This window comes from Ranitomeya variabilis, chromosome 3 (assembly GCF_051348905.1).
Source record: "Ranitomeya variabilis isolate aRanVar5 chromosome 3, aRanVar5.hap1, whole genome shotgun sequence".
In the NCBI taxonomy this organism is placed as follows: Eukaryota; Metazoa; Chordata; class Amphibia; order Anura; family Dendrobatidae; genus Ranitomeya; species Ranitomeya variabilis.
In genome coordinates, this window is record NC_135234.1 from 657,300,252 (window position 1) to 657,318,216 (window position 17,965).

General features: G+C 43.1%; 1 protein-coding gene across 3 annotated transcripts in view; it reads right to left on the reverse strand.

The window, feature by feature from the left end:
* The window catches only part of AVIL (advillin), a 118,515-nt gene extending 106,726 nt beyond the window's left edge, over positions 1–11,789 (reverse strand). The window contains exon 1 of one of the 3 annotated variants that reach the window (XM_077297797.1): positions 11,662–11,789. Coding sequence is in view for 1 of the 3 variants with exons in the window: in XM_077297796.1 (XP_077153911.1) it covers positions 3,481–3,528 (48 nt within the window). In the remaining 2 variants the exon portion in view is untranslated. Of the gene's footprint in view, positions 1–3,480; positions 3,560–11,661 lie in introns of those variants that run through there. The other 2 variants (XM_077297800.1, XM_077297796.1) reach the window with 2 other exon arrangements.
* Positions 11,790–17,965: the final 6,176 nt, after the last annotated feature.

The window sequence follows — 17,965 nt, forward strand, 5'->3', positions numbered from 1 at the left end:
AACAGCTTGCATACATGTGGGGATTCCCTAGCAACCAGGCAACCCCCACATGTACTCAGGCTGGGTAGTAGTTGTAAATCATTCAGCTGAGGCGATGAAAATGAAATCTCCGAACACTAGCAAATACTCGGAGGTCACCGGAGCGTGCTTGGGAAAACCCGAGCAACCAGTACACTCGCTCATCACTAGTGGCAATCTTTCAATTATGGTTTTTTCTGTATGTTCCACTCCTGGTTTTGGCATTCACACACAGATGAGAAATCACTGATGTCTGAATGAGGCTTTGATGCAAAATTGGTAACAAGGCCCAATTCCTTCCCTATATGTCTCACACTGATAACTCAATCCTTCATTTAAAATAATCTCTAGAGGCAGATTCCAGGAGATCTATGTCTGGACCAAAGATCTTAACAGCTCATTAACATATTAAAGGAGTTGCCCCATGAAAAAAAGTTCATTTTAATCAATAGATCTTGGAATAATAATAATTTCAACAATTGGATTTGTTTTAAAAAAATATTCCTGTGCTGAGATCATCTTATAATTGTGTCCCTACTATATATTGTGTAATGGCCGTGACTGACCGTGCAGGAACATGGTCTGATCAAACCACATCTCCTGGGCAGGGGAGGGTACAAAAGAGTATACAGACATTACAGCACGGGATCGCAAAAAAATTCTCCCTTTGAGTTAAATTTAAAAAAAAAAAAAACAAGCAGGAAAATGCTTTATCTCACAAAAGCTGTGATCCTATGCTGTAATGTCTGTATACTCTCTTTTGCTTCCTCCCCTGCCCAGGAGATGTGGTTTGATCAGACCATGTCCCTGTATGGTCAGACACAGTCATTACACAGTACACAGCAGGGCAATCTTTATAAGATTATCTCAGCACAGTAACATTTTTTTAAACCAATTGTGGAAATTATCATTATTTCAAGATGTATTGATTAAAATAAACTTTAAAATTAACTTTATTTGTGGGAAAACCCCTTTAAACCCCTTTACTCCCCAAGGCTGTTTGCAGGATATTTGTTAAAAATATTGCAATTTTGATGTCCTTAAATCAGAGAGTTAAGTCACAAAATAGTTACATTTTCCACATGTCTACTTTGCATGAGCTCAGTTTTCTGACCCTTTTTTTGTTAGGAAGTTATAAGGGTTATAAGTTGACCAGTGATTTCTCATTTTTTCATCAAAATTTGCAAAACCATTTTTTTGGGGACCACCTTACATTTGAAGTGACTTTGAGGGGTCTATATGACAGAAAATAGCTAAAAGTGACACCATTCTAAAAACTGCACCCCTCAAGGTGTTCAAAAGCACAATCAAGAAGTTTATTAACCCTTCAGGGGCATCACAGGAATTTTTAGAATGTGGAAGGAAAAAATGAACATTTAACTTTTTTTCACAAAAAATTACTTTAGGCGCTTTTTTAAATTTTTTTCACAAGGTTAGCACAAAAAAATGTACCCTAAAATTTGTTGTGCAATTTCTCCTGAGCACACCGATACTCGACATGTGGTGGAAAACCACTGTTTGGGTGCACGGCAGGGCGCGCCATTTGACTTTTTGAATTTAAAATGTGCAGGAATAATTAGCGGATGCCATATCGCGTTTTGGAGAGCCCCTGATATGACTAAATAGTGGAAACCCCCCACAATTGACATCATTTTGGAAGCTACACCCCTCAGGGAAATAATGTATATTTGTGCTGAGCACCTTGAACTCCCAGGTGCTTCACAGAAGTTTATAACATTGAAGCGTTAAAATAAAAAAAAATAAAAAACATTTCCCACAAAAATGTTTTTTAGCCCCAAATTTGCATTTTCACAAGGTTAACAGGAGAAATTGCATGGTACAAATTGTTGAGCCATTTCTCATGAGTACGCCGATACCCAAGATGTGGAGGAAAACCACTGTGTGGGTGCATGGTAGAGCTCGGAAAGGAAGGAGTGCCATTTGACTTTTTGAATACAAAATGTGCTGGAATAATTAGTGGACGCCATGTCACGTTTGGAGAGCCCCTTATGTGCCTAAACAGTGTAAACCCCCCACGACCTGAAAAACTACTGTTTGGGTGCACAGCAGTGCTCAGAAAGGAAGGAGTGATGTTTTTGAATGCAGATTTTGATAGAATGGTCTGCCGGTGTCATGTCGCATTTGGAAAGCCCTTGATATGCCTAAACAGTGGAAAAGCCCCACAAATTACCCCATTTTGAAAACTAGACCTGTCAAGGAATGTATTTGGATGTGTGGTGAGCACTTTGAACCCCCAGGTGCTTCATAGAAGTTTATAACATAGAGCCGTGAAAATTAAAAATTTTAAAAAAACTAAAAACATTTTTCCCACAAAAATGTTACTTTAGTTCCAATTTTTTTATTTCCACAAGGGTAACAGGAAAAATTGCACAACAAATTTTGGGTTCCATTTTCTCCTGAGTACACAGATACCCCATATGCGGTTGAAAACTATTTTTGAGGCACCATGCAAAGCTGAGAAGGGAAGAAGCGCCATATTGGTGGTCAGATTTTGCTGGACTGGTTTTAGGGTGCTATGTCACATTGGCAGTGCTCCTGAGGTACCAGAACAGCAGAACCCCCAAAAGAGACACTATTTTACAAACTACACCTCTCAATGAACTCATCTATGGGTACAGTGATCATATTGACCCCACAATAGGTGTGTCACAGAATTTTATACCATTAGACAGTAAAGAAAATAATAATTACATTTTTATCACCAAAATTTTGTTTTAGCCCCAGATTTTACATTTTCACACTGAGAAATGGGTAAAAATGGCACCAAATTTCAGAGTTTCTGCTGAATGTGTAAATACTCTATATATGGCTCTACATCACTGTGTCACGGCTGCTCCTTCTGCGGCCGTACCTGCTGCCGGGACCCCTGCCTCTCTCTCCGCTCATACTTACCTGCCGCGGCGCGCTCCTCCTGTCGCTCCTGCTGCCGGGTCCGCCGCCATCTCCGCTCATACTTACCCGCGGCGGTGCATCCTCTCCTTCAGTCTTCTCTGCTCTCTGGTTCTCGTCGGGTGCGTGTGCGCACCGCCCACTCCAACACTCCTCTGCGCATGCGCACTTCCTCTTTCTGATTTACTGGCGCTCTGTATCTTCTCTTTGTGATCCTGGAGGACCGTGACCCGGAAGTCCTTCTGCACGCCATGTATTTAAGGTGATTCCTTCCTCTGCTCCTTGCCTGTCTGTCATTTGTTCTTCTGTGACTCAGGTCCACTTTTGTCTTTGTGCTGCCTGTTCTGAGTCTCTGCTCTGTTCAGTCAGTTCAGCTTCTCTGCCTTTCCCAGGCTTCCTTGCCCCCTCATCCAGTCCAGCCTTCCCAGTGTCCTCTCCGTACCCTGTCAGTCTGGTGTCTCTGTCCTTTTCCACTTCCTTGTGTCTTCCCCTTACCAGTGCTCCTTTGGTCTCACCAGAACACAGCTCATACCAAACCTTCCTCCATCTTACCACGTTCACAGGTGTAATGACTATTTGGACTCCATGGGCATTCTCCATAAACAGGCAGTAGTGGGTGCTGTTGATAGAAAATTGCAAACTGCCGTTGTAGTGACCAGTACGTTGTTCACAGCTCATGCTTCTTGAGACTTGCGCCCGTAAATTAGGTGGGCTCTCATCGCTACAGAAATCCCAAACATGTGGATGCTAAATGTGTTTTAAGCCCACTGTGGGGCTCAGAAGGGAGGGGGGCATTTGGATTTGGGAGTGCAGAATTTGCTGAATTTCTTTTGGGTAGGGCGAGAAGCCATTTTGCTTTTCCAGAGCCATTGTACTACCAGTACCGTGGAAGCCCCCTATATTTTTTATTATGTATACCCCTCCTCACATGTAAAGCGCCATGGAATAAATGGTGCTATAACAATAAATAATAATAATAATAATAATAATAATAATATTTCCATTGATAGATGACGGACCTGAGTGGGGACTTTTTTGTGGATTAAGTTGAAGCTTTTATTGGGAACATTTTACATAACATTTGGGATCACCTTTGTCCTGCACTCTACGCTGAGCACTTACTTTTGGATTGCCATTTTAGGGTATGTTTCCATGGGCCGGATTACATCCGGATTACCTGCGGATTAAAATCTGCGTACAGCCGCAGTGTTCAGATGTTACACCATAGTGGAGGGGATTTTATGAAATCCCATCTCCACTATGCGTGTGACCACGCATCCGGCGCATTGAGTTTACGGACATGCGGCACGTCTTTTTAGAACGCAGCATGTACTATGCACAGTCCTATGCATAGGGTGCAGCAATTCCAGATGTGCATAGGGTGCAGCAATTCCAGATGTGTTCAATGAACACATCCAGAATCACTGAGCGTACAGAAGGGGGCGGCACTTTGGGGGGAGAGGGTTTTCGGCTCCGTCCAAAGCGTCGACAATCCGGCCCATTGACACGCACCCTAAATCTCCGAGTGACGTGATACAGATGAAACCCCCTAAGGATGCATTCACTACAATGAGGCAGCAGAGTTGTTCTGGGACTCTGTCTGGCCTCTGTTCAGTGTTGTCCTTTTCAGAGGTGCACAAAACTGTGGCAGACCGCTTTTTTCCGAACACCTAAAAAGATGGACACCGCTGGATAATAGGCCAGAATAGGCATCTACAGTGTACAGGGGTTCTGTCTGAATCACATATTTCAGAGATTTACATGGAAATCACAGTGTAAACGTTCAGTGTAGAGAGCAGGATAAATGTGAGCCGAGCCTTACCGCGATCTTTGGGAGGCAGAATGAACAACTCAACAGCAGGTGAAGAATTTGTTTTATTTATTTTTCCATCAGAAGATAGGAGAAACTCAGCGAGGAGGCTTGTATATATGTACATACTCAAGTATAAGCTGAGTTTTTCAGCACATTTTTTGTGCTGAAAACGCCCCCTTGGCTTATACTCGAGTGAGGGTCCCAGAAGATGGAGGGGGAGGGGGAGCGGTAGCGGTGGAGCAGCGGGTCACAGGCGACAGGAGCCATCTGCGGCGGCTAAAGCCTGTGCCAGCTGCTAAAGAGTAATGCATACTCATTGCCCTCCACACACAGTTCCGGCGTGGGGACCAGTGAGTAATCCAGCAGCTGTCTTCAGCTTGTAGGCAGCGCCTGACATCACTGCTATGCGCTGTTTACAAGCATAAATCAGCTGCTGGCACTGGAACAAGACGCTGCGAGGGAGCGCAGGGACGGTAAGTAGGATAGGATTTTTTTTTATGTTTTTTTATGGGGGCCATGCATGCAAGGATAGGGATGAGGAGCCATGCATACCAGGATAGGGATGAGGGGACAATGCGTACCCAGCTTATTCTCGATTCAATAAAGTTTCCCAGTTTTTTGTGGTAAAATTAGGTGCCTTGGCTTATACTTGGGTCGACTTATACTCGAGCATATACGGTAATTAAAACTTTGCTTTTAATTTAGCCATATGAAAAATGATCCATGAAGAACTTAGTGGCAATATGACAGTACAAGTACAAGGTCTTAGACCTAAGTGTTGCGACAGAGAGTCTTAATCATGGTCTTTTTAATTGTCATTATTTATTTTTTACGCCGTTCCTTGTGCAGTATAAGTGATTAGATGACTTTATTCTTCCGGTTGGTGTGATTACAGCGATTCCAGATTTATTTCGTTTTTTTCTGTTTGGCTGCTGTCACACATTAAAAGATGCTTTTTCTTTTTTTAAGCAAAAACTAGTTTTTGCATCACCATATTTTGAGAGCTATAATTTTTCCATATTTCGGGCAACTCAATCATGTGAGGGCTTGTTTTTTGCGGGACCATTTGCCGTTTTTATTGGTACCATGACATTTTTTGATCGCTGTCTGTTCTGATTTTTGAGAGTCAGAATTAACAAAAAACAACAATTCAGTAGTTGTTTTTATGTTTTGGGTTTTTTTTATGCCGTTCTGTGAGTGGTAAAATTGATAAGGCAGCTTTATTCTTCGGGTCAGTACGATTACATCGATATCATATTTATATATTTTTTATATTTTAGCGCTTTTACATAATAAAAACTATTTTATAGAAAAAATCACTTATTTTTGCATCACTTTATTCTGAGAGCTACAACTTTTTCATTTTTCTGCTGATGGAGCTGTATGGTGGCTCGTTTTTGTGGGACAAGACGATATTTTCAGCATATAATTTTTATTAACATTAATTTTATTCCACTTTTCATTCGGCGGTATGATGACAAAACATAGTTTTTTGCCTCATTTTTTTTGCAGTGTTCACTAAAGGGATTAACTAATAGTACAGTTTTATAGATTAAGTCATTCCGGGCATGGCAATACGTGTACTTTTGTTGTTTCATAAAAATATTTATTTATGGGCACAATACATTTGTATTTTTTTAAATTATTTGGGATTTAAAAAAATATATATTTTGCCAGTTTGTTTTCACTTTTTTTCTTTGTCCCACTATAGGACTTTCACTTTTTGCAGTCTGATTGCTTGTAATGCATAGCAAACAGTCAGCGCTGCACTGACAAACTTGCTATATGTAAGCAAGTTTGCTAGCTCTGATGATCCGGATGTGACATTGGGTCACCATTGCAATGATCGGCCCCTCGCGATGATGGTGCAGGGGTGCCGATCGTAGAGCAGAGGTGGCTCCATCTCTCTGCTTGCCTGCTAAATACTGCAATCGATGTTGATTGTAGTATTTAGCGGGTTAAAGTGTCGGGAGCGGTGTGGGCACTACCCCTGAATGCCAGGCGACAGCTGCCAGAATCATCTGACACCCGGCGGCGATCGAGCACACAGCCTCTTTTGCGCCCACAATCGCCATGACATATCCATACATCCAAGGTCAGTAAGTACCACGCAACCTGGACGTATGAATACGTCAAAGGTCATAAAGGGATTAAGAAAAATATGGATTTCTCTGGAATAAGATATCGGATCACAGACATGAAAGGTACAATTTTATACAACTTCCTACTCCTACATGTCCATATATGCCCTACATGGCTTAGGAGGGTTGATCCTACAGACAGATTCCCTTTAAACGCGAGATTGGGTTTTGGGTTCCTTTAGAAACCAGGGACCTCCTCACTGAACTCCAATTAAAGGCTTGCAAAAACATTTGAGAAAAGCTGGCTGAACCTGCTGATTTTGGGTCAGAGGCTACATATAGTGTTTCTCAATCGAATGAATGACAGAAATTCCCACAAAAAAAGTCTGTCCCAGTATCGCCCCACTCCTGAAGCCACCAGCTTACTACAGCAGCGATCCTGCCTCTTGGGACCCCACTCCACCGCAGCTGCCCCTCCTGGTTAGCTATCGTAGAAGCAGACTAAGACGCAAGTGCATAGCCCCAGAGTCCTGGTCGTTGCAGTATTGTCGCTCTTCCACCAGGGGGAGTGATGGTACATCTGATGGTACTAAAGGAGTTCACCTGACCAGGTATCACAGTCACACACTACACTTCACACTCCGGCCACCAGGGGGAGCAAAAGGTTCTATCTATTAGGCCACTCCTCACACTCGGGTAAAACTGGGGGTTGGATAGGAAGTTAGTCAGAAAGCTACCTGGGTTCGACCCAGAGAAGACCTGTCAGGCAGACAGGGGGAGAAGGAGGAATATCTGAGCTGTAGACAAAGGTCCCTGTCAGGGGTGGGATCCTGACAGAGACATAGCAAGAGATAGAACGTTACGGAGCTGCGCCTGCACCTCATTGCGGCAGCATCTTAAGAAAGGACAAGAAGCGAAGTATATTGTGGAGAAGTGAGAAACGAGATCACAGCACAAGGAGATAATACCAGGAGGAGTCCTGCCTTAAGATCGGCAACATCCTTCTGAGGCGCGTAGCCGGTGGCCGGAACACCGAGGGAGTAATAGGCTCTACGCATTACTTCAAACAACAGCAGGACAGTTAATTCCAAGTAGGCTGCCCAACCTTTAACCTAATGAAGACAACGGAGGCAAATTGTGGGAGAGGGGCGTCACTAGGGTCCCTATAAAATAGCTCCAGGCCTACCCCGTCATACGGTCATCCTATCCATACCATCTGGGGGACGGAGAGAAAGAACATCAGAAATATACACGACAGTTGTGAGGACTATCCCGTGGTGCTCAGCAGGGAGGTACTACAACACACAGGCGCTAGTAGGAAGGCTACTGATTTCCACCTGCAAAGGGAACTCTGGATGTGCCTTCGGACTGGCCGGACTCAGCCAGCCCTGTGAACGGTACTCTGGACTGTGGATGCTGAAGTCTTCAGTAAAAGGTAAAGAGACTGCAACCTTTGTGTCCTCGTTATTCATCGCACCCTACAACATCCACCATTACCACCTGCTCATCAAGGGAAGCCCTGGGGACATACTTGACCTGTGGGAAGGTATACCATCTAGCTGCCATTCCATCACCCCAGCAGACCCCTAGCAGAGTCGGTCACCCTGACCGAATACCAAAGGTGGCGTCACGAACACTTGACAAACTATGACCTTTAATTGGGCGCCCCTTAGCAGGGCCACGGACCGGGTCAGGCCACCGTGACATCCCCAGAACCGAGACAGAGGGACCCGGTACCGAGTACCCCACTGCCCTGCGCCTGGGGGCGATCCACACTATCATTTTATAGAATTTTTTTACTATTTTCCTACAAAAAAATGCATCTTATGGTCTGATGCGTCCTATAGTCCACAAAATACAGTAATACCATCACTTTATGAGATGTCAGCCATTCCTGCACTGTGAATACAAGGGCAATGTGTGAGGCTGGTACATGACGTAGATAATGGGAGAGCACAATTTCTGAGGTAAAACTTCCCTCTAGAAAAATAGAAAAAATTGGAGTCTGGCTCAATAGGAGCGGATTTTCCTTTTCTTTTTCAAAAGAAAATATACTGCATACAAAAGAAAAATTTACATGGTTGACATGACCCAGTCAACACGTTTCAACTGCACTAAGCAGTCTTACTCATGAGTCATGAGGAACTGTGAGGACCTTATCAGAAGCCATAGGCAGTAAGGGACTACAACACCACGAAAACCATATAAAGAAGCAGGTACATGCATATAAATGTAGGATCACCACACAAAATCCAAAAAGTTTCAAAAAATACAAATTTTTATTTTGCACACCAAAAGAAAACAGACAATACACACTATTAAAAACATTTAAAACTTATTCCACACTGGAAAATACTTGTTAGATCCAAATAGTATCAAATTTAAATGCAGCATACAAAAATATATAATTACATATAATAATGATGCCCGAATGTGAATTACCACTGCACCTAATCTTGCCCGGACTATACCTCTGCACTTAGGACTATGAGGACGGTAGTGGACTCTGAGACGGTATAGGGTGAAGTATGAACAGCACTTGAGCTAGATATTTTTCTGCATGGCCTGACCGGCCTGCTACTTCCAGGATATAGGGGAGTATTTGTCAGGTTGCCTGTATCCCTAGGGACTCTATATGGGAACATACTAATGCATATATAATGTACATGTGGGCATTTATGGCCAGCACCATTGTTCATTAGGCTACCTATGCTGTGTCTTGGGTTATTTTTTTTTTCCCCCAGGTTGAACTCTGGCTCTGCTTTTCCCCTTTTGACTACTCCAGTCCCTATCCAATGGTTTATATATATATACTAGGTGTATTGAATAACAAGGAGTGTATTGTTGGTCTCCTCTTTGTGCAGTGGTAATTCACATTCGGGCATCATTATTATATGTAATTATATATTTTTGTATGCTGCATTTAAATTTGATACTATTTGGATCTAACAAGTATTTTCCAGTGTGGAATAAGTTTTAAATGTTTTTAATAGTGTGTATTGTCTGTTTTCTTTTGGTGTGCAAAATAAAAATTTGTATTTTTTGAAACTTTTTGGATTTTGTGTGGTGATCCTACATTTATATGCATGTACCTGCTTCTTTATATGGTTTTCATGAGTTTGTTTTACATGCATGGTGGTGATCCCAGACAAGTACTGATACAATAGTATGTGATGGTGCCCACTTAAACATATATATTTCAGGACTACAACACCACCGCGCTTTGAGGAAGTCTTTCATCTCCACCTGGTAAAGGGGACTCTGGATTTGCTTCCAAGCAGGCCGGACTCTGCCTGTACCTGTGATCTGGTGCCCTGGACTGCGGTTGCCTGAAGCCTACAGTAAACCAGGTAAAAAAAGACTGCAAACCTGTGTGCTCCGTTCTTCACTGCACCTCTCACCATCTTCACCTATACACCGGGAGTCCTGGGGACCAACTTCACCTGTGGGAAGTTATACCATCTAGCTGCCATATCATCACCCCAGAGGACCCTTTTAAGCAGTGTCGGTCCCCACTGACCGAATACCACAGGTGGCATCACAAACACAAACTGTAATCAATTTCCCTTTTACATGGGCGCCCAGGGCCACATACCGGGTCGCCGCCGTGCCACATCCCTTTAAGTACCGGACCCGGTACCGAGTATCCCCATTGCCCTGGTGAGCGACTCATATGCACTATATTTTCTTTCGAAAAAGAAAAAGAAAAGGAAAATCCAGTCCTGTTGAGCCAGAGTCCAATTTTTTCTATTTTCCTTGATGTGAGGCCAGGGTGAGGCCGGTGTCTGAGCCCCAGGTGGATGAGCATAGAGCAACTAGGTGAGCTGGAATCAAGTTTTTATAAAACTTCCCTCTGTATGTGATGTAGATGACACTACAACAGTACATGAGGCAGATAATGGAGGAGCACAATGTCTGAGGTAAGACTTCCCCTCTGTATGTGATGTAAAGTACGTAACAGTACATGAGGCAGATAATGGAGGCGCACACAATGTCTGAGGTAAAACTTCCCTCTGTATGTGGTGTAGATGACACTACAGCAGAACATGAGGTAGATAATGAATATAAATATAGACAATAAAAACTCCAAGATTTGAGGATGCCCTCCTTCCTACAGCTATGCATCCCCTTCGCCTAGTACTCCGGGGAGTTCATTAGCGGTCCATTAGCACGGACGTCTGCATGAGCCCTAAAGAGCACCTCTTGCTGTTTTACAAGTCATTGATTTGTATGGCTATAACATCCCTGGGCAATGAACAGCCAGAAGCCGGGGGTTTCTAAAGCCTTGCCCGCTGAGCGATGGAGAGGGAGGCTTCCCAGACTAGGTCGTACCAGTATTTCGAACAAAATATGCCATCTGGTTACATTTAACACTGAACCAAAACATCAGAGAAAGAGATTTCAATTCCCAAATCACATCACGTTTCCGGCCCAGGACATCTGATTTCACTATAGCTGCCAATGACAATTAGGAACACGCTCACAAATAGACAAGTCATTACGGGGCCTCTGATGACTCTGCTTTTCTTCATGTAATTAGGCATATTGCTGTCAGCTCGCTCGGACCTGGTCCAAGCAGGCAAAACGTTGTCACTAGTCGTGTACAAGGATCTTAAAAAATTCATTAACATCCATAATGACAGACAGATAGCGCTTGAATATTAACGTCATTGTGGATGGAAAATGAATTACAAACTTACAACTTATTGTAGATATATATATATATATATATATATATATATATATATATATATCCATACTACTACAGTAATGCTACAAGTTAGTGAATAATCAGTATATCTTCAGTATATACATGGGACTAGACAACAGTGTACTTACTGGAGCCGAATACGAGTCAGTGTCACCTCCCGAGATGCAGCCCTGTCTGGGATCTGGTGTACAGCCCTAACAATGCCAGGAGATGCAGCCAGCAACGCTGTCCATTATATGTCACACCCAAAGCCACGTGGAAAGCACTGCATTTACTGCCAGACAGCTCTGTGGTGAACCTCGCAATATTCTGCTCCTGCCATATGAAATTATATAGTGAGGCTGTATAAAGAGGAGCAATATGGCTATAAGCACTCACCAAACCCCTTACGGCAGCACTTATACAGGGATGTATTTTTAGCCATCAGTCAGATTTTTTTCTTTTAGCGCTTTGCATATGAACATTTACTTTATACTTACCTCTATTCTTTCTGATGTAGCAGCTCTGAAATTAAAATTAAATTTCTAAGCGGTAGAAGATGTGTGGATTATTGTCTTGATTCTCAGTACGTTTCTAAGTAACTTGTGTAAGGAACAGAACAGAGACCGCATTGTGATATGGGGACTTGGGCTCAATGATAAAGTCCGACCCGCAGAACAAGATTATACGTCTGAAACAAGCCCATAAAAAAACCACCAAACTTCCTTCTAACACCCCAATGGGGGTGGTCTTTTATATATATATATATATATATATATATATATATATATATATATATATATATATATATATATATATATATATATATATATATATACACACAGTATATGAAAAGTCAGGTCAATTTGAGCTGTGACTAAGGGTTTTTCTACCTGAAACGTGTAAGCGTTGTTTTTTATCTACTATATAATTGTCTAAGGGTCACTTCCGTCTTTCTGTCTGTCCTTCTGTCTGCCTGTCTTTCTTTCTGTCTGTCACAGAAATCCCAAGTCGCTGATTGGTTGCGGCAAAACGGCCACGACGAATCAGCGACGGTCACAGTCCGGCGGCAAAATGGCCGCTCCCTACTCTCCTGCCGTCAGTGCCTGCTCCATACTCCCCCCAGTCAGCACTCACACAGTTAATGGCAGCGTTAACGGACCGCGTTATGCCGCGGTGTAACGCACTCCGTTAAAGCTGCTATTAACCCTGCGTGACCAACTTTTTACTATTGATGCTGCCTATGCGGCATCAATAGTAAAAAGATCTAATGTTAAAAATAATAAATAAAAATAAAAATCATTACATACTCACCTTTCGTGGGCCCCCGGATCCAACTGAGGCCTTTCCCGCTCCTCACGAGGGTTCGGTGACCGGTCCATGCATTGCGGTCTCGCGAGATGATGACGTAGCGGTCTCGCGAGACCGCTACGTCATCATCTCGCGAGACCGCAATGCACTCTTGGGATCGGAGCATCGCGAGGAGCATCGGCCAACGCCTCGGCTGGATCCGGGGGGGCGACGGAGGGCGAGTATATAACTTTTTTATTTTAATTAATTTTTTTAACAGGGATATAGTGCCCACATTGCTATATACTACGTGGGCTGTGTTAGATATTGCGTGGGCTGTGTTATATACTACATCTCTGTGCTATATACTATATGGGCTGTGCTATATACTACGTGGCTGTGGTATATATTACGTGGCTGTGCAATATACTACTTGGCTGTGCAATATATTATGTGGCTGTGCTATATACTATGTGTCTTTGCTATATACTACGTGTCTGTGCTATTTACTACGTGTCTGTGCTATATACTACGTGGCTGGGCAATATACTACGTGTCTGTGCAATATACTACGTGTCTGTGCAATATACTACGTGTCTGGGCAATATACTACGTGGCTGGGCAATATACTACGTGGGCTGTGCTATATACTATGTGGCTGTGGTATATATTACGTGGCTGTGCAATATACTACTTGGCTGTGCAATATATTATGTGGCTGTGCTATATACTACGTGTCTTTGCTATATACTACGTGTCTGTGCTATATACTACGTGGCTGGGCAATATACTACGTGGCTGGGCAATATACTACGTAGCTGGGCAATATAGTACGTGGCTGGGCAATATACAAAGTGTCTGTGCAATATACTATGTGGCTGGGCAATATACTACGTGTCTGTGCTATATACTATGTGGCTGGGCAATATACTACGTGGCTGGGCAATATACTACGTGGCTGGGCAATATACTACGTGGGCTGTGCTATATACTACATGGCTGGGCAATATGCTACGTGGCTGTGCTATATACTACATGGCTGTGTTATATACTACGTGGCTGTGTTATATACTACGTGGCTGTATTATATACTACATGGGCTGTGTTATACACTGTATACTACGTGGGCTGTGCTATATGCTACTTGGCTGTGCTATATTTCTCTGCTGTATCTGTGCATCATGAATCGTGGCATGTGTTAAAGAGGGGGGCCCACTGAGACTTCTTTCGCCCAGGGCCCTCAAAAACCTGGAGCCGGCCCTGGCTTCACTGATTGGTCTCGCCCAGCCGTGAACAATCAGCGACAGGCGCAGTCTTCGCTAATTGGTCGCGGCCGGCGGGCTGAATCCTGTGTATAAATTGTTTCTGAAAACTTCATAAATAAACTACATACATATTCTAGAATACCCGATGCGTTAGAATCGGGCCACCATCTAGTATTATATATGTGTGTATATATATAAGCACATTCTGCCAATTTTTATTTATTCTATATGATTACAGTCAAAGTTTTACCTCCTTTCCTTTGGTGCTGGAGAATATCCCCTTTTAGGATCATTGAGAACTATTTGGCCTGGAAACCAGACCAGTGCATGCTCTGTGTACCACACCCAGACCACAAACTGTCTACTATGGAGGTCTCCTGTGATACTTATCTCTAACACTGGAGTGGTGAGCTGAACTGACACTTTTTCTATTTTTTTGTACAATTTAGTTTAATCAATGTTCACACTTCCTTTCAGACATTCTAATTTTCAGTTCTGTTTTGAGGAACAGTAGGGCTATTTGCACATGTTGCGGATTCGTGTGCAGATTTTTCTGCACCGTTTTTAAAAAATTCGCAGGTAAAACGCCATGCGTTTTACCTGCGGATTACCCGCAGATTTACTGCGGATTTCCTGCATTTATGTGCGGATTTCACTTGCGGTTTTACTGCGGATTTCCTGCATTTTTGTGCGGATTTCACTTGCGGTTTTAAACCTGCGGATTCCTATTGAGGAGCAGGTGTAAAACGCTGTGGAATACAAAGAATTGACATGCTACAGAAAATACAACGCAGCGTTTCCGCGCTGTATTTTCCGCACAATAGGCACTGCGGATTTTGGTTTTCCATAGGTTTACATGGTACTGTAAACCGCATGAAAAACTGCTGCGAATCCGCAGCAGCCAATCCACTGCAGATCCGCAGCCAAATCCGCAACGTGTGCACATAGCCTGAAAGGGAAGTAATGTGCAAAATGGATTTGTTGCATAACTGATGGAAAAGGAATCAGTAGGGCCTCATTAACTAAAATAGGGTCTGTTTAGTTTTGGCTATGTGCGAGTTTTTAAAATGAAAAACAAAAATCTGCCCAGTATTTTATTTTTTTCTGCTATAAAAGCAAACACATAAAGGAACCCAGATGGACCCCATAATAATTGATAGTTACCTGCTTTTGTTTGCATTAGATACATCTTGAAGATTTATTCTTTAAAAGAGAACAGACACATGAAATGTCTGAATGTACATGTGAACATAGACTAAGGAGCTAGAGGATGTCAACAATTAGAAGCACATGACAAATATAAATAACTAGATGGTGGCCCAATTCTAATGCATCGGGTATTCTACAATATGTATGTAGTTTATTTATGAAGTTTTCAGAATAATGCAATTTATACACAGGATTCAGCCGGCCGGCCGCGACCATTTAGCGAAGCGTGGTTCAAATTCTGCGCCAATTCGTGGCCGGACTGCGCCTGTTGCTGATTGTTCGCGGCTGGGCGTGACCAATCAGTGAAGCCAGGGCCGGCTCCAGGTTTTTGAGGGCCCCGGGCGAAAGAAGTCTCAGTGGGCCCTCCTCTTTAACACATACCACGATTCATGATGCACAGATACAGCAGAGAAATAAAGCACAGCCAAGTAGCATACAGCCCACGTAGTATATAACACAGCCCACGTAGTATATAACACAGCCCACATAGTATATTACACAGCCACATAGTACATTGCACAGCCATGTAGTATATAACACAGCCACACAGTATATAGCACAGCCACATAGTATATTGCCCAGCCACGTAGTATATAGCACAGCCCACGTAGTATATTGCCCAGCCATGTAGTATATTGCCCAGCCACGTAGTATATTGCACAGACACGTAGTATATTGCCCAGCAACGTACTATATTGCCCAGCCACGCAGTATATTGCCCAGCCACGTAGTATATTGCCCAGCCACGTAGTATATAGCACAGACACATAGTATATAACACAGGCACGTAATATATTGCCCAGCCACATAGTATATAGCACAGACACGTAGAATATAGCACAGACACGTAGTATATTGCCCAGCCACGTAGTATATAGCACAGACACGTAGTATATAGCACAGACACGTAGTATATAGCACAGCCACGTAATATATTGCACAGCTACGTAGTATATTGCACAGCCACGTAATATATACCACAGCCACATAGTATATAGCACAGCCCATATAATATATAGCACAGAGATGTAGTATATACCACAGCCCACGCAGTATCTGACACAGCCCACGTAGTTTATAGCAGTGTGGGCACCATATCCCTGTTAAAAAAAGAATTAAAATAAAAAATTGTTATATACTCACCCTCCGTCGGCCCCCCGGATCCAGCCAAGGCATTTACTGATGCTCCTCGCGATGCTCCGATCCCAAGAGTGCATTGCGGTCTCGCGAGATGATGATGTAGTGGTTTCGCGAGACCGCTACGTCATCATCTCGCGAGACCGCAATGCATGGACCGGTCACCGGAACGTCACGAGGAGCGGGAAAGGCCTCGGCTGGATCCGGGGGCCCATGGAAGGTGAGTATATAATGATTTTTTATTTTTTTTAACATTAGATTTTTTTTACTATTGATGCAGCATAGGCAGCATCAATAGTAAAAAGATGGTCACACAGGGTTAATAGCAGCTTTAAAGGAGTGCGTTACACCGCGGCATAATGCAGTCCTTTAACGCTGCCATTAACCCTGTGTGAGCGCTGACTGGGGGGGGGGGGGGAGTATGGAGTGGGCACTTACGGCAGGAGAGTAGGGAGCGGCCATTTTGCCACCGGACTGTGCACGTCGCTGATTGGTCATGGCCGTTTTGCCGTGACCAATCAGTGACTTGGGATTTCCGTGACAGACAGAAAGAAAGACAGGCAGACAGAAGGACAGACAGAAAGACGGACGTGACCCTTAGACAATTATATAGTAGATGATGTTCTTCATTAGATTAGCCATCTTTTCCTTGGTTGAACTTGAACTTGATTGAATTTGCTTTTTTGCAACTAAAGTATAGGATTGTCTGCCCAGCAGGTCCTAGTTACAATATATTGAGCAAACGTAACCCATTCACAACATATGATCTATATTTGTGTCATATGTGACATCCCCGACTTTGATGCAGGCTTCGGTGCTGAGCCCACATCTTTCCACCCACATGACAGCTGATTTAATTAGCTTTCATGTGCCTTTAGCAGTGGCTGGTGGATGGGAGCTCCACGCACGGCTGTTAACCAGTTAAATTCAACACATGTCAGGCGGAAGCACGTCTTAAATCTCACCCATCGTCACCCTTGTCATGTGATTGGGGGTGCTGATGGGTTGTCATGACAGTTAGGGGTCTGCCTTAGACCCCCGTGCCTGTCATTATGATACTCCTGTGAACGCCGGCTTGTGGTTTGTGATTTCTGCTATACTGAAGCACTGCTATGTGTAACACAGGCAATCGGACGACCGCAGCTTCAGGTCTTCTAAGGGGACTATGCAATATAGTAAAAAGTGAAGAAAAAAAGTTAAAATCAGCCCCCTTTTGTCCTATTGAAAATAATACAATAAAAAAATTAATAAATACACATTTTTTTTTATAGCTGTGTTTAGAAATGTCCAATCTATTAAAGTATTAATTAAATTATTCAGATTAGGAAACGGCGTAACGAGAAAGAAAATCGAAACGCCAAAATTTAATTTTTTTTTGTTGCCATAACATTTCAATACAATGCAAAAACAGGAGATTGAAACATCATATCTACCCCAAAATGGTATCAGTAAAATGTCAGCTCAGAGCGCAAAAAATAAGCACTCGAACAGCCCCAGATCCCGAAAAATGGAAACGCTTCAGGTCTCAGAATATGTCAACAAACGCAAATTC